Raw genomic sequence first — 25139 nt, forward strand, 5'->3', positions numbered from 1 at the left:
ACCTTAGCAGAGTGAATTGTTTGTGGATTCTAGGCATTAGCCTATCTTCATGTAAACATGCTACTAAGTTATAGATGTGAATTCCATTATCAGGCCCAGGGTTCCCGTAGCTCAGAAGTGCGACTGGCACAGGGCAGATTTTAGTGCTTCATTAACACTCTGATGAGCTCTGGCAGCCCACTGATTTGATTTAAAGTTCATTTCCATGCTGTGATTTAAGGCAACATTTGCTTAATGTTCTCTAACAGACTCTTCTGTCTTCGATCATAAGAGCTGCTTAACAATAGGCTTTATTTACTGTCACACACTCATGGTGCTGAGAAGACAAGAGCTGGGATGCAAGGGTGGGAGACCTCTGACAGATATCACATAACAATTTCTCAGAAAGATAAGAGAAAATCCACTTTGTCAAGGCAGCAGGATAGCCTATTGTTTCTTTTTCTTTTCCATTTCTTCCTCTGCCCCCCCTCCCACCAAGGTCTAAAGAATTCAATTTCTTACCAGAACAGACCAATATTGCTTATTCCACAGTCTAGTAGATAAGAATCTCTCCCATTATGTTTTCTTGAGATGGAAAAGGAAGATATTTCTGGGCTTTGAAGAGAAAGCATCGTCTTTCCCCATACTATGGTCAAATGAAGAGATGACACGAGGGAAAGGTTACCTTTTTTTCAAAAATATGTGTAGCCAGTAAGAGAAAACAGGAGACCAGAAAAGGGTTTGTCATGTTTTAATGACGTTGATCTTTGGTGTTTCCCTCATTAGCACACACTCTCCCCCTACCTTCCTGCTACAAGCTCACTGGGATGGAGAGTTACAAACAAAAAGGAAAATCACATATTAGACTAGAAACAAAAAATATCAGAGCCTTGATTTTTCCACTAGAAACTACATGTACAAGGTCAAGGTTTCACATGCAACACCTTACATCACAGACACATACCTCACGTTCTGACGCGGAGCTAACCCCTTCTTCCCCCACCCCACCCCACCCCAAATAGGGAAGTGTAGCTTGGCCATGGCACCATGATCCTGCCAAACCTCATCAGACTGAATTACATTATGTTACTGTTGGCACAGCAAATGGTGTTGCTAAGCCTTGAGCAATTTCTGTATAAGTGCCATCTTTATTGGGGAGCAGTTCCCACCCTACCCACATGCTTTACAATTATATCTTGACCAACCCACAGCAACCCTTGTACAGGTCCTGCTTGCATACAAAGTAGGTAACTCTGAAAACAAAAGGCCCATACTCCTGAGAGGTTCCTGAGCATGAAGGGATGGTGAAGCCCAAGCACAGCTCTCCTGCCTCTAGTTCAGGGCTGGAAAGAAGAATGGAATAGTCCTGGAGAAAGTACTTGGCCTTATCCAGTCTGAATTCTTTCAAGCCACCACAATTCTCAACTTCTGAAAACTTGCCTACTGCTTCCTAGCAGGGTGGCTTGGAAGATAAATCCACTCCAGTAGCAGAGCTGGGGTGCAAATCCCCTCCACAGTAGCACTTAAAAGAAACATACACACTCAAAAAGGTTGCAGGTCTCCAAAAGAAGAAACTACAGTCCCCTTGATCCAATTAGCTGGTAGGTGAAAAGAGGGGAAAGTGTCTTTTTTAAAAAATAAAAAATAAAAAAATCCCAAAACAAAGAGTAACATTAAAAGCACTGCAGGGTTAGGGCAAAGCTTAATGGATTCCTGTAGCCAGTGAGCTGAGAAATTTACATAAGGCTCAGCTGAATATCAAGGTTTATTACAGCTATTGTAGAAAATGTGCAGCAAAACGGATGCGGGAAGCTAAGACACAGAATAAAACCTCTTCAAGGATCCTCCTATACAATTGATGGTCTCCCACCCCTGTATACCAATGCCCGCTGAATTACCAGTATCTGGTCAGAGCCAAAATCCCCCTACTTCTTCAGTTCCTGGTCAGCTGTGAGGTACGAGTCTCTTGTTAGCAGTACAAGGGTAGCACCAACACCAAATTCATCTCTACCTGTTCCGAGACTCTCCACCAGTGCTACCATTACTATAGAAGTTGGTATTGTCAGGAAGATGATTATTATTAGTTAAGTCACTGTACTCAATTGGTCCCTCAGTGTCCATCGAGGACTGAGCCTGTTCTGACAGGCCCTGTCCACTAGATTCTCCCTCAACCTCATCAGAGGATGTCCGTGGGTTCAGGTCACGTTCTGTCACCTGCATGGACTCAGAAAGGCTTCGTCCCGCTAGTTCAGCCACCAGTTCCTGAGAAGTGGATGGCTGAGATGAGCTACCATCTGTTCCAGTGGATTCAGTACCAGTCTGAGAACTACGATGGATCCGGTGACTCACAATGATGTTGTTGCCAAAACCACCCATGGATGCCATGGTTGTGCTTTGCTCTCGTTGAACCACAGCAGTCATGCCACCTTCAGCCATTAATCTTTGGATCCTGATCAGGGCATCCTCCCCAGCAGCACCATATTCTGGACTACCTGGAATAAAACAAAACAGAGACAAATTTATTTTTGTTTTACTTGTTTATAAGATTTTTATGAAGTCTTTCAATCAAAAATTGGTCCTCCAGGCAGTTTACAAGATTATTTAAAAACCGTCTCACATACTACAATACAACACACACGGTAAAACAGAAGCAAATATTAGAGCAGGAACTTTATTAATAAATCCCATCAAATAAATGCAATCAAAAGCACAAGCAAACAAAAACAGTTTTCACCCAGTGCCCGAAAGGCAGAAATCTATGACACAATAAAAGGTCATGAGATCGGCAAGGGGAAAACATGATGATACAAACCAGGAGAAAGCAAAATAGCTTATAAAGAAATTATTACATTGGACCCTTGGTATACACTGGGTTTGGGTTCCAAGACCCGCTGTGGATACCAAAATCCATGAATGCTCAAGTCCCATTAAATACAATGGCACAGTAAAATGGTGTCCCTTATATAAAATGGCAAAGTCAAGGTTTACTTTTTGGAATTTATATATTGTTTTTATTATTTTCAAATCATGGATAGTTGAATGCATGGATAAGAATCCATGGATACGGGGTGCCAACCATATTTCTTGAAAATCCCAGAATACCCAGGCTATCTACAATTAGTGTGGTGCTTCTATACAAGAGAAGCAATTTTTGCACAATCTACTAATTTGTCATTAGTGTCATGGCATACACATGCCATTTCATACATTGTCCTGTGGGATTGCTTTGTTATCTTTTACAGCTGTAATTTTTTTTGAGCAGTGGATGATTTTTTTTAATTTCAGCAAAATAAAATATATAAATCCCTTCTTCATGCAGCATTTGCATTCCTCTACTATAATTTATATCTAAAAGCTAAAATAGAGAGAGGTCTCACACATAAAATGTTTACTGCTGGATTACATCCTTACATTCTCCAATAACCTAACATGAAAATATGAGATACAAATGAAGCAGGAATGATTTACACAGCCTATATTTTTACTTTCTTTGTGCTTCCAACAACTATTCATCCTCTCCCAGTAAGGGAACATCAGCAACCAATTGCCTTCTCCTGCCAGGTAAGCCCATTAAAATTAAGGTGAATCCCGCTTGGTGACCTTGGGCAAGTCACATGCTTTCAGTCTAAGGGGAAGGTAACGTCAAACCTCCTCTGACAAATCTTGCCAAGAAAACCCCAAGACAGGTTAACCTTAAGGTCTCCATAAGTCAGAGACGACTTGAAGGCACAAAAACCAAGATACCAGTCCTAGCAGATCTTCCCTAGCAGTCCTTGAGGATCTCCTCTACTCAGCCAACATCCAAATTATCTCTTCCACCAAAATTAATTTATCAAAACTGCTGCTTCCCTACTTAGATATCAAAATGAACTGAACTATCCATATTAATCTAGCTCTTTTTTAAAAAAATACAGTCAGACCTTGGTATACATCCGTTCCAGACCCCCCCCCATTGTCCCTAATGGTGGGGCGATGGGCACACCCACCCACCAGCACAGCCACATGCACACAACGCCACTGAGGACAACAGGGCTTGCCACCCGCAAATGCTTAAATCCATGGATGGCATGCCCACAGATAATGAGGCCCCGCTGTAATGCTTCTATGTAAGTTCATCTACATTCAGCACCAGCTTTACTCCCAATAGGGTATTAAAAACAGGCAGAAATACTCTGATGTTTTCAGCCACAGGAAGCATCTGGCAATGCTATCATGGAGGGGAGGGAAGGACGCAGCACATGACTCAGTACTAATTTCAAGTAAAGCCACTCTTTTAGAAATAAACAACTTTGTGAGGTATGATAATGGTGTCACTCCATGTCATCAAAACAGAAAGGTATAAAATTACATTATTTCTCTTGCCCTTGAAACAAAGAACAAACAAAAAAGAAGATATAATTTGGCAAGTTTGGACCATGAATTGAGCTGTCATTGATTGAATCTGCCTAAGCCCTATGTTCAGCCCAACTGCCCTGTTGGCTCACTTTTCCTAGTAAGATCTGGAAGAAGTTGTTTTCTTGGCCTGTAACTCACAGGATCTCTCGGCTACTAACCATGATGGTGAGGGGATTCTGGAAGCTGTAAATTGCAAACAGGAACTTTTCCAAACTATGAAATGAGGCATGCACAACACTGATCAATTCTGGTTACTTACCAAACAAGTCACTGTCCCTTTATTCACAGACAGAAGAAAAAAGCACTGCCTGTGCCTATCCTCAAAATAAAATCATACCTAGTGAAAAAATGGCTCATTGGAGTAGCCTCATGAAAGAATCAGAAATTAGCTGCCTCTCATCAGTAGGCTGCTAAGGAAAGATCCTTATTCAGTGGAATGTACTGAATTGCTCCACAGAGGCAGCAACCATAGGCTACCTGATCCTTATTAAAGATATAAATCTCCCTTCTGCAGTCATTGCAGAGTCATCAGAACTGATTACAAAAGAGGAGGAAGTGGCCAAATGCTTCCCAAGCTACAGGCAAACCAAACAGAACATGAGAAAGATGACAGTTTACATGCTAATATTGAATAAAAAAGCAAAATAAACTAGTACTTAACACAGATATGTACCCAAAGTATTCTGGAATTATTTGATACACTATCACAGTACAGAAACATCAGAACGTGAACAGTTCATGTGCAGTTCAGCATAAGGAGACAGTCTCTCAAGTCCCTACTAGGCAAGCTAGATTTGTACCTACTACATATAATGTCTATTGACTTGTATTTGCTCCTCAAATGCCCCAACTTCTGAGCAGATAACAACAACAACAACAACAACAACAACAACAACAACAACTTTATTTCTAGCCCGCCTTTCCAAAGATCAAGGCGGATTACAACACTTAGACCATACAACAATACAGTCCATGAAATACAATAAAATGTATTAAAACATCAATCATCAGTTAAAACATCCTACAATGAAAATAACTGTCCAGACTAGAACAATTGTGCATCAATGAGGGGAGAAAAGGGGATATCTCAGGGGTATGCCTGCTGGAAAAAGTGTGTTTTGAGCCCCTTTTTAAATTGGTCCAGATAAGAATGAGCTCTACACAACAGTGCTTCCCCCTAAAGAATATGGTGTTTTTCTATTTTGTTTACATAACTTAAAGTATAACACTGACACTAGGGGAAGCAGTACTGATTTTTAGCAGACTGGGCAGAGAAAAGAATTAGAACCAATGACACTTATTCATAAAATGATTTGGACTCAGGAGTGAGCAGTGAGGTAGTCAAGTCTATGGAAGACACCAATTATTAATGATGGTGAAAACACAAGTTGACTGTGACAATTTCTGTGGGACTCTTAAAACTGGATCTAAAAAAAAAGGGGGGGTCAGTTTAAGTAAGTAGGAAGTGATGTAAGGAGGGAGCAAAATAAAACATAGACCACCTCACGATAACTTTAGATGGATCTGAAGCAGAAAAGAAAGCTACCTTAAAGCTGTGATACTTAACTTCAAGAACAAGGTTTTTGCCAAAAATAAAAAGTGAATATACTTGAGTTGACTGAAACAACTATAAAGAGACAGTTAGAAGTTACTTTTCTACAGCCTTTAGTTACTGAGTACCAGATATGTGAATAATTATACCTGTTTGGAAAATCCTGTGATAGGGTTGCCGTAAGCCAGAAATGACTTGTGGGCACAGAACAACAAGAAAACAATTGCTCAATGAAACTATTTTTACTCACTAATTCCATTACATGTAATTACTTGCTGGGGATGTACCACGAAAGGCAAGGAAGCAAGCCTCTCACGCACTCCTTCCTACTGGAAACACATATTTTATCTCAAAGGAAAGGGGTTTCTTTTCTTTTTTTTAAAGTGAGTTTACTGAAAGGTCATATATTGTATATTGTTTTTTTCTGTAATTATTTCCCATTGTTTATCTGTGCGTCTGTGCCGTGCACGAGCACATTTTACGCAGCTTCCAGTTTACGCGGAAGCTGCTTGGGGTGGAAAACAATTATTTCCTATGGGGCTTGAGCATAGGCGGATTTTCCCTTACATGGGGGGGGGGGTCTGGAACGGATCCCCCACGTAAGTAGAGGGCCCACTGTACTGGGTATAACCATATTTACAAAGTGAAAAACATATTTTCTTTGATTTAAATAAATCATTTCACTGGAGATCAACACAGGGATCAACCTGGTTTGAGTTTCAAGTCCAGAACTTTTTCCATAACTTCTAAAACCGGGATCCAATCTTCAGAGAACTTCTCTAATGAATTAAATTTAATCAAATGTGTCAATTTATCATTTATAATACACATCCAATCATGAGTGGACGGAATATCTTGTTCTTTCCATTGCCTTGTATAGCCTATTCTGACTGCCACTAACATATAAAATAAGACTCTACGATATTTCTTCTCCAAATCATGGTCAATCATACTGAGCAGAAAACATTTTGGGATTTTCTTTAATTCTATCTGAAGAATATCTCTAATGGTTTTTTGTATTGCATCCCAGTATCTTCTGGCCTCCAGACATGTATAAAGGTTCCCCTTTCTTTCCCACGCTTTCAACAACAGTCGCTGGAGTTCTTAAACATATGGGTGATTTTGTCATGTACCATCGGTGCTGCATTTTATAATATTGTTCTTTGAAGTCCATGCAGACTGTATATTTAAGCCTTATCTGCCAACATTTTTCCCACTCTTGTAATGAGATAGGTTCCCCACAGTCTTTGCCCATTTTATCATGCAGTCTTTGACCGCTTCAGATTCCATATCTAGTTTTAACAGTTCTTTATGGAGAGGCAGTTTCAACCAAATCTAGAATCTTCCAACAGACAGGATGGAATGTCTGGGTGGCAGTATGCCAACTGCATTCACAGATTCTATTGGTTTATTTGACAAATCACTCCCAAGTGCTACTAAATATCAGAACTCAAAAGTATTCCATAAGGCAGTACCCTGAAATTAGGTTTGCCATAAGTCAGGACCTCCAAACCAGGACAAATGTAGGACAAATGTAGGGCAACATTTTAAAATGTAGGATACATTTTTAAAAATGGAGGACGTGCAAAAAATTGAGGGTTTTTAAAAAAATGTTAATATAAATGCATGTTTTTTAGGCATGATCAAAATGGAGGACATTTGGGCATTATTCCTAGACAGATGGCAGAAATGTACTTGCCCTTGGGTTCAACTGTACTTCTCAGAAGTGTGTACTTGGGCAAGGGACTGTGGTTTTTCTTCACTGCACATGAGTTTGTAAAAATCACAGCAACTTACATTGGCCATGCCTCAGAGGCTTGTTGATATCAATATCACCACCATCATCATCATCATCACTATAATTGTCCAAGAAAGGCAGACTTGTTAGCATTCGAAGCGCCATAAATACACAGAAAATGCACTTCCATATATTTAATAATAAAAATTAATGCGGAAAAAATAAAAAACAAGGCAGGGGTGTATATATTTAATAATAAAAATTAATGTCATAAAATAAAAAACAAGCAACAATAAAAATTAATGAAATAAAATAAAACAAGCAATAATAAAAATTAATAAAATAAAATAATCAAACTGTGAGCGTGGTGTAGTGATTTGAGTGTTGGACTATGACTGTGGAGGTCAGGGTTTGAATCCTGGCTCAGCCATGTGATGTAAGCCCAGTGGGTGACCGTGGGCAAGTCACACTCTCTCAGCCACAGAGGATGGCAATGGCAAATCCCCTCAGAAAAAAAACCTGCCAAGAAAACCCCATGACAGGGTTGCTGTCCGCAAAGAGGTCTCAGAGTGGGTGATTTCTGCAGGGCAGCCATAGGGTGAATCCACACTGTAGAAACAATGCAGTTTGACACCACTTTAAACTGCCATGGCTGAGTGCTAGGGAATCCTGGCGTCTGTAGTTTCTTGTGGCACCAGAGAAAGTGAAAAGGCTAAGCAGCCCACAAATCTACAAAATCCCAGAATGCCATAGAACTGGGCCATGGCAAAGTAGTGTCAGGCTGGATGGTTTCTGCAGAGCAGAGGCAGCCATAGGATATAGCTATACCAGTGGTCCCCAAACTGTGCCCTTTAAGGGATTTGGGACTTCAGCTCCCAGAATCCCAGACTGTTGGCTAACATGGCTGAGGCTTCTGGGAGTGAAGTCCAAAAATATCTTAAAAGGCATAGTTTGGGGACGACCACTGATCTCCACTGTAGGAACAATGCAATTTGACATCACTTTAAAACTGAGTGCTGGGGGACCCAGAGATTTGCAGTTTTTGTGGTGGCACCAGAGAGAGGAGGCTAAGCAGCCCACAGATCCACAAAATCTCAGAATGCCATATACCACAGTTAAAGCAGCATCAAACTGCATTAATTGTTCAATGTAGATGCAAACTCCCTGCTTGCTGGAGGGAAAAAACCAAACACTCCTGCAACATCTCTGGCAGAATAAGCAAGGTGCCCAGAAGGATGGCAGGGGCTTTGGGGGGGGGGGATTGGGATGATGAGCTAAAAAGGTGGGCTAAAAGCACCTCCCCACTTACTTTTTGACAGCCTCTATAGATCCAGGGATGGGGACTCTGCCTCCTTCGCTTCCACTGTCATAAAGGACCCCACAATGTCTAATAGCAGCCCTTTAATGCCCGCCAGGGCTTTTGCCCACTCAGCCATAACCCTGAATGGAAGCAAGAGCTGAGCAGGGCTATGGAGACACATGCTCAGAGCTTCCCTGCGCACAATGGCCTCTGGGAAATGTAGTCCTCCCTTCACAGCCAGGGGCCAAAAACTCCAGTCCTCCTGAGGAGACTCTGGCCCTAGTGAACTCTGTGACCTAAATAATAATAATAATAATAATAATAATAATAATAATAATTTATTTATACCCCAGCTCTCCAATGAGATCAAGGCTGCTTACAACAATATTAAAAACACTAAAATAATAACCACAAAGGAGGACAAGGCAATGCAAAATGGATGCACCACATTCCCAAATAAAAGCTCAAAACACTCCTATAAATAAATAAATAATCATGCTTTTTAGTCAAAAAATTAATGAAATAAAATAAAACAAGCAATAATAAAAATTAATAAAATAAAAAATAAAAAGGAATAATAAAAATTAATAAAATAAAATAAGTATTTCATATTTTTTAAAATAATTCAAAACCTCCAAAAAACCAAGGCAGACCTAATGGCCACTGACTCAGCTTTCCTCCTCCTCCTCCTCCTCAAGGCTATGGAATCCTGGGAACTGTAGCTCTGTGGACCATTCAGCCTCCTTTTGTCAAGAGAGCTCTGGTGCCACAAGAAACTACAATTCCCAGAATCCCATAGCACTGAGCCATGGATGTTTAAGGGGGGGGGGTCAAACTATTTCTGCAGCCTTTTGCTACCCCAAAGCCCTTCCTATTTACAAGCAAGGCAAAATCTCTTCCTTCACCAAGCCATTGAAAACCAACCCAAGGGGAGGGCTGATTGCTTCTTTCCCATTGGTCAGCTTCGGGAGAAATTTGCATATTACAAGTAAAGGTGTTTAGGGCCTCAAAAACGATCCTGTGATAAAGAATTACAACAATACTGATGTGGTATACATTTAAAAGATGAGGCAATTAGACTCCCAGTGAAACAGGAACGATTTATGACCTTTTTTTATTTTTTCTCTGTAACCTGGAAAGTAATGCCTCTTGCAAGACATATATACCAAGTGGGCTGGCAATAGCTCTGAGTGGCAGGTCTCCTGAAGACCTGCTCTCTAGGCTATCCCAGGCAGGGAGGCGGGGAGGGTGGCACACAGCCATGGGGAGGGGTGGAGCTGCCTCCAGGGCCTCGCTGGGGGGGGGGAGTCCCGGGGGCGGGGCCAAACCGGGCCGGGACCATGTGGCCCTGCCCCAAACTGGGAAAGTCCCGCCCCCAGGCGGGATATGGCAACCCTACCTGAAATATAACTCTCTGTACACTTCTATCTCATAAAATGGGAAGGGTCAAGCTTTTTGGAGATGCAAATTGAGCATAACTGCCAAAAAGGTTGTATTTCCCATTAACTGAGGCAAATATGCTGAGCTTTTCCACTTCTTTCAGGTAGCTCATCTTTCCCTCCTTCCTTTTCCATGGTGTGCACTGGCTTTAATTCTTCAACAAGGGCAGAGTTCCAGGGCTGAGGCTGTTGCCTAGGCACAGAAGCAGCAGGTGCTGATTCCACAGCAGCAACACAGGCTGTTCAGCAATTTATCACGTCAGGAGAGATCTGATTAATAAAGATGAAGAAATTCATAGAAGCCAACATTAGCATTTTCACCAAAGGACAGATCTTCAGACTCACTGCTTTGACCCACATGCTTCACCACTTGCCCTATTGCTTTCTTGGCCTACCTCATGTCTCCTCTGAATGTGATAGGATTCTTTCTAAATGAGAAATTTCAGAGAGAGGCACAGGTTTTTATTTTTGCTGCAATAGAGTGCTTTGGTGTCTTAATGTACAGTATTTATTGTGGCATAAGCCAACTTTAGCAAATCCACCAGATGTTCTCCCAGATGACAAGAATTTAGCTTGTAATGAACATGCAGTACTTTCTCTTCAGAATAAGATACAAGGATGGAGTGATGATCCAAGGAGTGTATCTCATGATCCCTTGCTTTAGGGGGCCCTAGAATATGTTACTTATCCAGGCTAAGTTGAGAGTTCTTTCCAGCATCCCCCAAATGTATACCCTGCCTTTGTGCCAAGATGGAATTCAAGGACTCAAAACTTGATGGTGCAATAATTTTATTGTAACACAAATACGAATGTGAAGTAGAAGGCTTTCACGTTTGGCATCCATAGGTTTTTGTGGGTTTTTCAGACTGTGTGGCCATGTTCTGGAAGAGTTTATTCCTCACGTTTCACCAGAATCTGTGGTTGGCATCTTCAGAGAATATTGGCATGGGTGGGGTATACATACTGTGTGACCCTTCGTTGAGAGGAAGTGATTTAAATGTTAATCTGTGCAAGGCCTCGTGTTGTCTATTTAATTAGTGATCCATTGTGTGCTGGGAACCCCCCCCCCCCCCGACCCTGGGTGATCTTCATTTGCACTTACTGGGTTTTGATTTTGGTGTTTTTCAGGGCTTTACTTTAAGGGTTTCTTCTTTCCTGTTAAAGTTATCTAGGTGTTTGTGGAAACTGAAATCCACAAACGCCTACACAACTTCAAAAGGAAAGAAGAAATTCTTAAAGTCTTGCTTTGTAATTTCCTTGTTCAAGGTCTGCAACCTGTAAATTACTGACTGTTTATCCAGGAATGCTGACATGTTCTGCAACTGGTATTTGGATACTGATATTGCTAATGTCAGATTGGTATCCATCAGTCCTCTTGAACAGAGACTGTCTTGTTTGTCCAAGGTAGAGCACATACATCAGTAATAAAATACATATAAAATACATCAATAAAAATAATACAATTAATCTTAAAATCATAATTCCCATATATAACTGAACCTAATGGTAATAGTTCTGACATAAACAACTAGCAAAATTAAAAATATACTTTCAAATTACAATAGCATGCACACAGCCTAAATGTATTACATATGCACAGTTTCATATGGTTAATGTGAACATTTGCTAAAATTTGATTTTTTTTAATTTAAAAATTACTTTTTAAAATTTTTAAAACTAAAATTTTGAATTTTGACATTTTAGTTTTTTTAAAAAAAATCTGGGGCCTCTCCTTTCTCCTCTCACTGAGCCTCACCCCATCTCTTACAACATTTTAAACGGAAACAGGCGAATGCAATATTTAACAGGCAATATTTGAGCAGAAATGGTGTTACCTGGTGTGGTCCATACCACTTGCACCCTTCTAATGATGCCACTGGTGGAAGGTCAACATGAAGAAGCAGTTTCCACCCAGACTAACAGTGAATGGACAGCTGCATTTAAGTACCAAATACAATTTTTGACAGGTAAACTCTATATGGCATCTATTTCATATTTCATAAACTTGGCTCTAATAATGATGGTATAAGTAAGTTATGCAGTATTTATTGCATGCTTCAGGAGATATTTCTCCAATCCAGCAATTTATTTCAAGCTTCAAAAAGCCTTTTCTCATAAACAAACCTACAGTGCTTTTTGTTTGGATACTGCACTCATCCGTCGGTATCCACGGACTTGCCACTCGTGGTTTTCATCATTCATGATGCCAAGTCCAACTTCCCTCACCTTCCCTCCTTCTTCCTCCTGGTACCGGAGCCACCAGGGCCTATTAATCCATGCCAACAACATGGAGACTCACTTTCTAAGCAGTGCTCAGGGCACAGCGTACACACACTCCACCCCCTCCGCTGCAGCCAACTGCCCATTTTTTGCGTTGGAGGGGGACAGAGTGTGGAATGTGCATGCCGGGCTCCAAATGCTGCTGGGAAAGCGAGTTCCCATGCAGCCAGCGTGGGTTACAGACCCAGGTACCGGGGGGGGGGGGGGAGAAGGAGGGGGAGGGAGGGAGTCCCATTGTCCCCAATGGCGGCCCGCTATTGAGGAAAATGGGACTTGACTATTCACAAATTTTGGTATCCACAGGCGGATCCAGAACAGTTCCCCTGTGAATATGAAGAGACGGGTGTGTTTCCTTTCTTACAATAGCAACAGAAAATAATTCTATTGTCATTTGTAAATCTTTTCTTTTACTCATATGCATTTAAGAATTTTTAAATTTAAAACCTGCACATCTCTTACATTTCCCCCACTTTTTTACCCCAGAATATTTGCTATTCAACCGTTCTCCTTGAAAACATAGCTGGAGTGAATTACATTTGTACAATATTTAATTTAAAGATGTCTGAATTCCTGGGTGCTGGATTCTGAACTCAGTCTACTGTGCAATTGGATACATTTCATAGTTTTCCTGCTTATTTTGATTATCTTGCTACCACAGTTTTTACCTAGGTTGCACAGAAATAGTAACTGGCAAAAGGCATAGCCAACTATTTATATAACTTATTAGAAAGAACACTGGAAAGCACTGGCAGCAGGAAGAAAAATAATGTGTGAGAGTGCATGTATATGAGGAGCATTTTGAATCAGGTTCATTTTTATACATGAGGTTCTGCCCAAGAAGAGTACTATACAGTTTCTGTAACATTACAGTAAGTACCGCATTTTCCGGTGTATAAGACGACTGGGCGTATAAGACGACCACCAACTTTTCCAGTTAAAATATAGAGTTTGGGATATACTCGCCGTATAAGACCACCCCTCTTCCAATGCACGCCAAATAAAAATTTAAAAAACATCACTGCATTTACCCCAACTCGTTCTCTAATCTTGGCTTGCTTGCCTGCTTGCTTCTCTCTCTCTCTCTCTCTCTCTCTCTCTCATCTCTCTCCCTCTCTATATATATCATCTATCTATCTATCTACTTATCTCTATCTATCTCTATTTCTCTCTCTCTCTCTCTCTTCCTCCCCCCCTCTCTCTCTCTATTTCTCTCTCTCTCTGTCTATCTCCCTCTATCTATCTATTTCTCTCTCCTATCTATCTATCTATCTATCTATCTATCTATCTATCTATCTATCTATCTATCTCCCCCTCTCTCTCTATCTCCCTCCCTCTCTCTCTCTCTCTCTATTTCTCTCTCTCTCTCATCTCTCTCTCTCTCTCTCTCTAATTTTTTATTTTTATTTTTATTTACCCCAGGCCTTTGCTGAGGCCTTCAAAGCCTGCCTTGCATTCAGGCAGTGCCCTGGCCTACTACAGGCCAAGTTTAGGGGGCCTGATGCCCACAAACGCCAGCTTCCAAAGGGCTCCAGAGGCTTTTGGAAGCCGGCATCCAGGGAGGCACCCCCGCGCCAGCTTCCAAAGGCCTCCGGAGCCCTTTGGAAGCTGGCAGGACAACCAGGTAAGTGCGCTGGGTTCCTGGGGCTCTCTTGTTACCGGCGTACAAGACGGCCCCCAACTTTTGACCCCATTTTAGAGGGTCAAAAAGTCGTCTTGTAGGCCGGAAATTACGGTATTTAAAGTTTAATTTGAGGCACAAAGTTCTTTTATGCAGCTTGATAACATGATGGCAAGATATATAAAATCTTCCTGTGTTAACTACATACTTTAAAAATTGAGCCTTGCTTTACCTTTAGAAGTAAATAACTTATTTAGAATAATTTTATATCATTAAACCTTTTAATTTCTTTCAGTATAATTGGAGGAAAGGTTAGTAAGTCTAAAGTGGTAGGGATAAGATAATTAGAAGAGAAGTTCAGAACTTCCTACATATACAACTCCTGCATCTTATTATTGTTTCTAATCCTTTAAGTAAAATGGTTCTGCATGTAAAACAAAAAGGAAGAAGAACTATGGACATTCTCAAGATCAACCCCCTGAAAAAAGTTTAAAACTTGAACTTGCTATGGGCCCTTCCACAGACATCAGACTGCCAGTCAGCCCTCCTATAGGGAGACAGTGACACCAACTTCACTAGCCAGACAAAGCAGACAATCCACAACAGAAAGGATAAATTTATGCCAACAAATGAATGAACACAAGAAAGCAAAGGCATTGGAAGATGTGTTAGTAGATAAGCACCTGTTCTCATTTCATTTTGCCAGAAATCACCTGCAAAACAAAATCTGCCCTTCAAACACCAGAGATGCATTACCTTTTGTTCTAGGTAGATGTCATACACTGTCCAGAGTATAGGTTCACCAGGTCTTTTAAACAGCCCAGAGCTATAATCTCAAAGGATTGTAATACATTTTAAAGGATGTTTGTCCAATGTTTCAAACTTATCTACTCCTCAAAGCCCCTCCCACCCCTAAAATCCCTATCTGTTATGCATACAAGTACTTCACAGTATCTCATCCTAAAAGCCAAGACATCAGTGTGTGCTACCAATTCTAATCTTTTCTGCCTAGTATGACATCATTTTGAGACAAATTCATAAAGTATCCATCAGATCAGCCCTTCAAAATTATTTAATTTTACTTAAAATAACATAACAGAAATATAGATCCTGTAGAAGTGGCAACTAATGAAAAGAAATCTGTAAAAGAATCAACTCCCAAGGGATAGGCAATGAAAACCATTTTATATGCAAAAAGATTTTCCTACATGTGTTAACATTTAATTTTGAATCCAAAGGCTGAGATCCTATTTAAAGTTGGCAGAGTACAGAGTTTTGCCAGCATATTTATGAAAGGTGGTACAATTACCTTCTGATTCCTAAATGATCTCATTTGTAGATCTCCGCCACACACTTTGCCTTCTAAAAATTTTCAGTTATTTCCAGCCCTAGTTTCACAAAATGATCATCCAACAATCCTATGATTGTAAAGTACTATATTCTTGATCAAAATGAATTTGAAACAAAAGAGAACCTGGACTCCCTGATTTTGCCAGGAGTGGTAAATGGCCAATGGTATGGGAGGGAGAAAGACTGCATCCAGTGCTTTCTGGCAGCTGTTGTGCATCCAGCTGATGGTATATTAAATGCCGTCTTATGCAATGTCAGAAAAAAAAAATTGTAATGTTCCACCCGTGTTAAGTTACCAAGAAGATTTCATCTCAAACATGGTAATGGAATGTGCTACAGGAGGAGTGATTATGCATTCAATTCTAGGATCATCACTACACCATGCTGTACATCAGTTTATAATATTTTGCCATACCACCTCCGTAAATCAATAGGGTGATAGATGTTATCAGTCAGATCACCTTCGCATCCATGTTGTACAGTTTGCAATTGTGTATTTATAACAATTTTGATTCTTCTGAAGTGTGACAGATGAAATTTCTCAGAAGCGTATATGCCATCCCATATTTCCAATACAGCACTGCATCGTGAAGCAAGCCCGATCAACACTGAGACCCATTAAGGCCTGGACTCTTATGATTAATTACTGGCAAAACCATTTTTCCATTTGGGCGGGCTCCTCTAATGCTAGCTGCAGATATACAGTTACTAAATAAGAAACCTTCATATTAAGCATATGGGTTTACACCTAATGCTTTAATAGTACTTGGCTACAGTAACGCTAAATCTGTCATCAAACAACAAATAAGGAACTCAGAGTTACAAAATCACTTTAGTTTAGTCACTAAATACTCCATATTCTTGGAATTATTAGAAAACCTTTTTGCTGCCCCAATTATTTTACAATACCTAAGTACAAGAAAGGTTTTACATTAGCATGTGCCACTGTTTGCTTTATTGGAGGAAAAACATAAGATGATCCCATGGCAGAAGTGCATTTGTCCCTGTGCAAATGAGGTGGTAGAAATTCTCAGCCATCTTCTTTTATACTGCAACTTTTTGCTAAAGGATGTATTGCTTTAATTACACCTATTCTATGGAATATTCCTGGCAGAACATAAGAATTCTATCCTTCCATTCTGCTTGCCGACCAGGATGCAGAGATCATGGATAAAATCACTAGATTTTTTGTGACTTCGGTTGTGACCCATAGAGAGATGATAAATCAGCAATAAATAACAATGCAAAGAGACTTCTTAGTATTCAGGTAGTTGTGGGAGCCATGTGGGGCCAGATGGATTATGTACAAATCTCAGGTTTATGTAGAGTGTTGTGACTGACATACCTTTTGGTTTCTTATTATTTTTAACATTATTATTAAATGTGAATTTTATGTGTTTATTCTATTTTGTGCTATTTTGTTTTAAGCAGCTTGTGGTAAAAACTGTCCTTTCTGTTTTCATGCGGGTCTATGACTGTAATAAATTATTGAATTGAATTTATTATTTTGCCTACAAATCTACATCATGGAAGAAACTCTTGAGTATTAAAGAGATTAGGAAATTAAGATGCACTGCTTCTCTTCGCTGTGGCAGGTTTATTAAGAAATTTGATCTGAAAATGAAAAAGATTGCTCTTATTATAAATTCATAAATGATTTTATGGCTTCTAGGGATCATGCACTCGGTAAGTTCTCCTCTATGGTTCCACTGACACTATTGTGTTTGTATTCTGATGGCTTTAGACTACAATGTGGCCAAGATTGATAAATACTAAGCATTGTAGATATGATCCAGTCTAAACTAAGCACTTCTGTATGCCATTACTTTCACTGGAATAATTAAGCATGTGCTATCACTGAAATCAATGGGACTCATTGTGGATTCTGCTCTATATTGTTAAATTCTCTTTTTAAGCAGCAAGAGATCTTTGAGACAAACATTTATTTATGTCATTCTCTAAATCTTTGTCGAAACTTACATTTCTTTGATTGATGCAAGCTTCACAAGCTACAGAGTACACAAGATAGCAATTAACTGTCAGAAAAGGAAACATCTGTAAGAGAGGGATTCACTTTTATTCACATTATCATCATCCTTCCAAAGAAGAAGCAGAGACTCTCAGAAAGACAATCTCTTCAGAGCCCTAGAGAGGAAGGAGTATGGGCTGCATTTACCAATTTATGAAGACCCATTGCTGATGCTATACTTCATTCTTTCCACACAAAATCCACATCTTTAAAAAATTTGCCCTTCTTCAGGTCTGCTCTGGCAAAGCAGATTTTTCTTTAAAAAATGTACAAGCCAGTTCATCCTTAATATACAATTCTTCTTTTTCTATTCAAAGCAGTCACTGAAAATGAGTGCCACCAATACCACTCAGTCTCCTAATGATTTACATCAACAAAGCTCTTTACAAATACTAATTAATCCACAAAATCTCCTGAGGAATTGCTACAGGGAATGTTTATTCCAATTTACAATGGAGCCCTGGTGGCGCAGTGGTTAAATGCCTGTACTGCAGCCATTCACTCAAAACCACATGGTTGCGAGTTCAAGACCAGCAAAAGGGCCCAAGCTCGACTCAGGCTTGCATCCTTCCAAGGTTGCTAAAATGAGTACCCAGACTGTTGAGGGCAAATTAGCTTACTTGCTGTTCACCGCTATGATCAAATTATTATGAAATTTACAAGTAAATTCAACCACTTCCAAAGATTCCAGACTGTGGACGCTCTGGGATATTCAATCAGGAATTTCTGAATCCCAACCATGTTATTTCATAGAACATACTGTACCCAGGTTTGTAACTGGCAGAGTTTTTCAAGCTTTCATAGAAAATCCTTGGGGGAAAACCATGGCCTATCAAGGGGTGCAAGGAAATAAAAGTTCCCAGTGACTCTTGGTTCAGCAGATTAAGCTGGAAAGAACTGGGAATTTCAGTGCCCAGCAGTATAAGTATGTTTAGAAGAAGCTGCTGGCATTTAAATCACAAATCCTCAAATAATGCCCTTAAGGCATCAGATCTCATCTGATCTTAGAAGCTAAGTATGGTCAGCTCTAGTTAATACTTGGATGAGAGACCACCAATGAATACCAGATGCTGTAGAGCTAGGCTGTTTCAGAGGAAGGAACTGGCAAAACCACCTCTTAGAAAATCTTATGAAATTCATGGGGTCATCTTAAGTTGAGAGGAGAATTGAAGGCACATACACAAACACACACACACATTTTTGTGGCGATTTTCATTACTTGCCAAAGGGCACATTTTGCAAAGGGAAGTACTAGTAGCAGAAAAGGTTGTTGCCAAAAACAATGTGTGTTTGGGCTCCTACACTATATGTTATTTTTAGAACTTGAGGAGAGTTTGCAAGCCCTGAATTACAAATTATAATGCCTCTTCTGCTTTTATTGTGGTTGACACTTAAGGGAGAGCCAACATGGTGCAATGGCTTGAGCATTGGATTCTGGGGACCAAGATTCAAGTCTTCACTCAGACATGGAAACCCATTGGTTTCCAAACCCTCTGGGCAAATCTTGTCAAGAAAACTGTGTGATAGGTTTACTTTAGAGTTGCAATAAGTCAGAAATGACTTGAAAATACACAACAACAACACAACAAGAGACTCATGATACCTGAGGTACATTTTGCATACCATGGAGAAGGAAACTTGAGTTTGTTCAAATGTACTCATTTATAAAAATACATATTTGCAGTATTTGCACTCTACATGTGAATATACATCATAGGTTTACATAACAGGTTTACCCACACAAAAATCAATGTATGAAGTTGTCACTAGTCAGCAGAATCTAGTGGACATCTTTCTGAATAATGTAATATTTAAGTCCTATCTTGCAGATGACAGTGAACACAGTTTGTGTTTCTTCAGAAGTGCTCATTGGTATTTTATTTGACATGCAACTAACATTTGTGTGAACATGGAGTGCATGCCTCATGGATCTATCACCTATATGTATCTACATTTTCATATGAAATGCTATAGAACCTTCAATTAGTACAAACAGTACATATGATCTACCAGAAAACGTTCAGTTACCATGCTATATAAGGGCTTTCCATGTTCCAAAATATATTGTTTTGTTATGTTAACCTTTTCAGCTCCAAAAAGCCAAATTGGAGTTGCTAAGGGCTGCCCCCTCAAGAGACATATTGCACAGGCAGAAAATGGTATAGCATCCTATGCAGTAGTTAGTTCCAGCTTCACCAGTGCCTTTGAAACAAACAGTTATCAATGGCAGAATGATGAACCCAAATTTTATTTATAGTTCAATGGAACAGATATACAGAGCAAGCAACTTTTATGCAACTCCAGGCAAGTGTGGCATCATCATTATGGAGCTCCATAATCTAAAATGGGATGAAAAATCAATGTGAAAGAAAAAATAGCACATATTAGAGCTTCCTCATGACCTAATGCAACAAATTCTTTCTTGAAAGACACTGCTGAAATGGAAGAACTATCTGGCAAATCTAATCCAACATCTATGGAAAAATAAGAGAAAAACAAACAAACAGATAATGCCACAGGTTGCCAGATATCTGTGAAGTTTTAAGCTTCTTTTAAGTAAAGTATTTCCTAATCATACACCCTGTAAACTAGCAAGGATTATCCTCAAACTGACCTTTCATACATACAAGATGTTGTCTGTTCTATGTGCACATATATTCCTCTTGGAAGAATATCAATGTATCAGGTTCTCTTAGTCAGTGTGCAGAAAGATGTATTTTGCTACTAGCATACATTATCTTACCTTCTGTAGTCCCTGAAGCAGAACCTCCTGGCTCCTGAACTTCCCTCTCAGTTTGTGTCTCTGCATTCTGAAGCTGAGGAGCCAGAGTCTGAGTGCCCTGTGATGTCACAGAGGTGGTTGGGTTTCGTGGCTGTAGGCCTATGGCATTCATTAGACCCATGTCCCTGTCTGTCCTCCATGTGGCCCTGCTAGTTCTGAAGAGAGACAAAGACACACACACACATCAGAACTGAATGAAAAATATGCCAAACCTGAACAGACTTGAAAACAGACTCTCAGTCATTCATTCCACAATTTTATCAGGAATCCATTAGCATCCTAATGAAGAATTATCCAGATGGTATTCAGTTATTTTCTACTTTTCTATCTGTATAGTTGATTTTGATTAAAGGTATGACCAGTAGTCTAAGCCTGTATTTACCATGACTGTTAGATCCCATACCATGACTACTAGATCTTAGTTTTAGGCTGAAATAAGTCCATAATCATCCACTTACCATTTATTTTAATTTCATGTAATGTTTTCATATAAAGAGCACATATTATTTTCAAATGATGTAAGTAAGAGTATCACTGACAGCTAGAAGGACTGTGGTGACAGAGGTAGTTTAATTTTTCAATCTGTACTATGCACTGACCAAATACAGCCACTGGTACTATACCATCTGGTGTCAGTCAAGTGCCAGAGGGAGGATAACAGTTTAACTCAAAAGGGAAACATCTGAAAAGGAAGTAAGATGAAAATATAGTGGAAAATATCCTTGGAAAATGTAATGGGAGCATGCATACAGCATGTACTCTCACAATGAATGGTTAGCTCTGCACTCCTCCATGAGACTTACCCAGGCCGCTCGGTGCTTCTGCTGTTGGAATGCACAGTGAAGATGGTCTCATTCAGCTGGTCCCAGTAGTACTCAATTCCAGAGTTTAAGGCCCTGTCATACAAAAACAAGAAGGGAATTAAGAGATTTTTCTATGAAAAACCTGTCTAGGGCATTTTTATTTATTGATTCTATTGTATTATATCCTGCTCCCCCCCATTGAGACTTAAAGAGGCTCACAATTTAAAATAACTGTATTTATTTATTTAAAAATTTTATCCTGCCTTACTCCCAAGAATGGAGAATACAATTAAAAACATATAAAAGTGAAAATTAAAACAGAATTAAACTATTCACAGTATTAAAACAAAACAATTCAAATTTCAAGTTAAAAGAATAAAATGCAATTTGAAATGAAAAAAGCTATTAAAGACAGTTCAGTTAAAATAATACAGCACCATCTAACTCATTCTTTTAAAAATTTCCATTTTAAAAGCCTGTCAGAATAAAAAGGTTTTAGCCTACTGACAGAAAGACAAGGAGAGGGACATTTTGGCCTCCTTGTGATGCCTAAACTATTGAGAAAGCCCTCTCTTGCATACACACTGACCGTGCTGGGTCTAAGAGAAGGGTTACCAATGACTTTGTGGCTATGTAGTCAACATTAATAAACTAAAGAATACAAAAATCTGCACCAGAAATCACTTGTTATGTGTTGGTTATGTGGCCAACACTGATAAACTATAAAAATATAAAAATATTCAACAGATGTCATCAATATTTACTATAATGATATGACTCATCTCCACAAAGGTGTTCAATTTCTATACATTTTTAAAGATGCTAAAAACAATTATTTGAACTACATTCTCATATAACTGGATGACAGTAGGATGAGTTCTATACTAATGAACTAAAAAAAGAAAGGGGAGGGGCTGGTGGAAGCGGCACCTTCCAAGCTGGCCCGCCAGTCATCCCCAGAAACCCAAGCGCCAGCGCCAGAACACACCCACCATGCTGTGGACTTGTATCTATCCTGAATTGATTGGGCGGTTCATTGTAGCAGAAGAAGAAGTGGAGACAGAGATCAATATTCCTCCCACTTCCACCACCTTCTTGGAATATACTGGTATTGAATTAGAACTATATCCAGCAGATCAGTTGTTGAAAGGCAGATAATAATTACCATCAAACCAATTGTAAGACCCCCCCCCCCCACCCCCGGGGAAACAGTTCAATTAGGAACCAGAAGTCAAACTGTGAAACAACCACTAAGTCTGATTTTTTACATACTGGTATTACTATTATCACATCTGTTAATGGAGGAATGGGAAGGGAATGAAAACATCAGATGGGGAAAATTATAAGATTGTAGACTCTAGCTATGGTGCGCCAATTGGAGTAGTGTGGGGCAATGGGAGATATAGCGTTAACAGGATGGGCATGAAATACAAGGGAAGACGAGATTGAAGCTTGAAATCTATCCTATCTTCCGCTTACCCCATTAGCCCAAAAGAACCGAGGGTCATCCCAATCATACCACAGACCTTCACCTTGCTCCTTTGTAATGCCAGGTCAGTGAGAAACAAATCTCACATAATCTATTATTTGTCAGAGGAGAATGCCAACCTAGCTTGTTTTACAGAAACCTGGCTGGGGGAGGATAGTGTGACCTGGGCTAAGGCTCTCAAGGAGCAGGTCAGGGAAAGTGGGCAAGGGGGAGGAGTAGCCTTGGTCCATAAATGTACCATCATGTTGACCAGGAGACCTGTCCGGAAAACAGCTCATCAAGTGTATTTACCTGACCCTGAAGGCTAGGGACAGTCTAGAGATTCTGTTTGTATACTGTCCACCCTATTGTCTAACAGATTCCCTGGCCAAGCTGACACAGCTGGTCTTGGAGCTGGTGTTGGAGTCTCCCAGGCTTTTGGTCCTGGGGGACCTCAACATCCCCTTCGAGGCCAGCTCATCAGATCTGATAGGTACAGTTCGGGAGTTCATGACCTCCATGACAGCCATGGGCCTGTCCCAGATAGTCTCGGGTCCAACACACTGTGCTAGTAATACACTCGATGTAGTCTTTAGTACAGATCAGGAATATCCGTGGGAAGAAATAGTTCAGATCTCTGCCCTGTCATGGGCAGATCACTCTCTGGTTAAAGTGGGAGTGAAGGCTACTACATACAGCCCTCTAAGTGGAGCCCTAATAGGTGGAGGACCTATTAAAATGGTCCCCCCTTGAAAGCTGATGGAACCCAAATGGTTCCACGAAGCTCTAGAAGGATTTATGATTGGGAACGACGACGATTCTGTCGAAGCCCTGGTTGATACCTGGAATAACAATCTTACCAGGGCCATAGACGCTATCGCTCCCGAGCATCCTTTCCAGCCCACTTCAAATAAAAAGCCATGGTACACAAAAAATCTGCGTCAAATGAAGCGGGCTGCACAATGACTAGAGCACTGCTGGCAGAAACATCAACATTTATCTGACAAAGACACGTCATAAGAACATGTTGGATTCCTATGGAGAGGCAATAGATGCAGCAAAGAACTCTTTCTATGCTACACGTACTGCATCTGCAGAGTCTCGTCCAGCAGAGCTGGTTCAGGGTAAAGACCTAATTCAACTGTGTCCCACCCTGAACTCTTTATTGGAACCAACTAAGGCCTGCTGTGATGCTTTTAATGACTTCTTTGTGGATGAAATCTCTCAGATAAGGGTTGATCTAGACACTAGCCTTATGACAGAAACAGTAAGAGAGGTGTCCAGTGATTCCATGGACTGTATTAAACTTGATCATTTTGAGTTTGTAAATACCGATGAAGTGGACAAGCTCCTTGGAAATGTAAGGAAGACGACGTGCCCTCTCGATCCTTGCCCATCATGGTTGGCTGCTCAGGGAGGGGATGCAATGAAAATATTATTACAACTTATAATTAATGCATCCTTTCAGAAGGGAATATTTCCATCTGAATTAAAACAAGCAGTAGTAAGACCGCTTTTTTAAAAAAAACCCTCCCTAGATCCCATGGTAAGAAACAATTATAGACTGGTCTCTTTCTTACCATTCTTGGGCAAAGTGATCAAGAGGGCAGTTGCCTCCAATCTCCAAGCTGTCTTGGATAAAGCCGATTATCTGGATCGGCTTCAGGGTGGGATACAGAGTTGAGACTGGCATGGTCGCCTTAGTCAATGATCTCTGTCTGGGCATCGACGGGGGAAGTGTGAGCCTGCTGGTGTTCTTGGACATCTCAGCGGCCTTCGATACCATAGACCATGGTATCCTTCTGGAATGCCTGAGGGAGTTAGGTATTGGGGGCACTGCACTCCAGTGACTCCACTCCTACCTCTTGGGCAGATTCCAGATGGTGAGGCTGGGGGACAGTTACTATTCTAGGAGAGAGCTGACATCTGGCATCCCTCAAGGCACCCTTCTATCCCCCATGCTGCTTAACATTTATATGAAGCCGCTGGGAGAGATCATCCGGAGACATGGGGCGCAATGATATCAGTACGCTGATGATACCCAAATCTATTTCTCTGTGTCTCCGACTGCTGCAGTGACTAAGGATGGCATCTCTCCTCTGGATGCCTGCCTTGGGTTGGTAATAATAATAATAACAATAATAATAACAATAATAATAATAACAACAACAATAACAATAATAATTTATATTTCCTGTAATGGACTGGATGAGGGAATCCAAAGTTAAATCCAGAGAAAATGGAGGTACTTGCGATAGGTACCCCAAGTCCAGGGATGGAATTTTGTCAACCAGGCCTAGACGGGATCACACTACCTTTAAAGGACAAAGTTCACAGTTTGGGAGTACTCCTGGACCCATCTTTACAGTTATCATCCCATGTGGATATGATGGCCAGGAGTGCATG

At 40.3% G+C, this 25139-nt stretch overlaps 1 protein-coding gene across 3 annotated transcripts in view; it reads right to left on the minus strand.

Annotated features, from left to right (window-relative positions):
- Positions 1-714: 714 nt before the first annotated feature.
- AMBRA1 (autophagy and beclin 1 regulator 1) overlaps positions 715-25139 on the minus strand; it is a 224116-nt gene continuing 199691 nt past the window's right edge. For 2 of the 3 annotated variants that reach the window (XM_089521544.1, XM_089521542.1), the window contains 3 exons: positions 21266-21358; positions 20424-20617; positions 715-2471 (listed from right to left, as the gene is read on the minus strand). In XM_089521544.1, coding sequence (XP_089377670.1) covers positions 1987-2471; positions 20424-20617; positions 21266-21358 — 772 coding nt within the window. In that variant the 3' untranslated portion in view covers positions 715-1986. Of the gene's footprint in view, positions 2472-19990; positions 20020-20423; positions 20618-21265; positions 21359-25139 lie in introns of those variants that run through there. The other variant, XM_089521543.1, reaches the window with a different exon arrangement.

Source organism: Sceloporus occidentalis, unplaced genomic scaffold, assembly GCF_023333645.1.
Source record: "Sceloporus occidentalis isolate IW3139 unplaced genomic scaffold, rSceOcc1.0.p SCAF_4, whole genome shotgun sequence".
In the NCBI taxonomy this organism is placed as follows: Eukaryota; Metazoa; Chordata; class Lepidosauria; order Squamata; family Phrynosomatidae; genus Sceloporus; species Sceloporus occidentalis.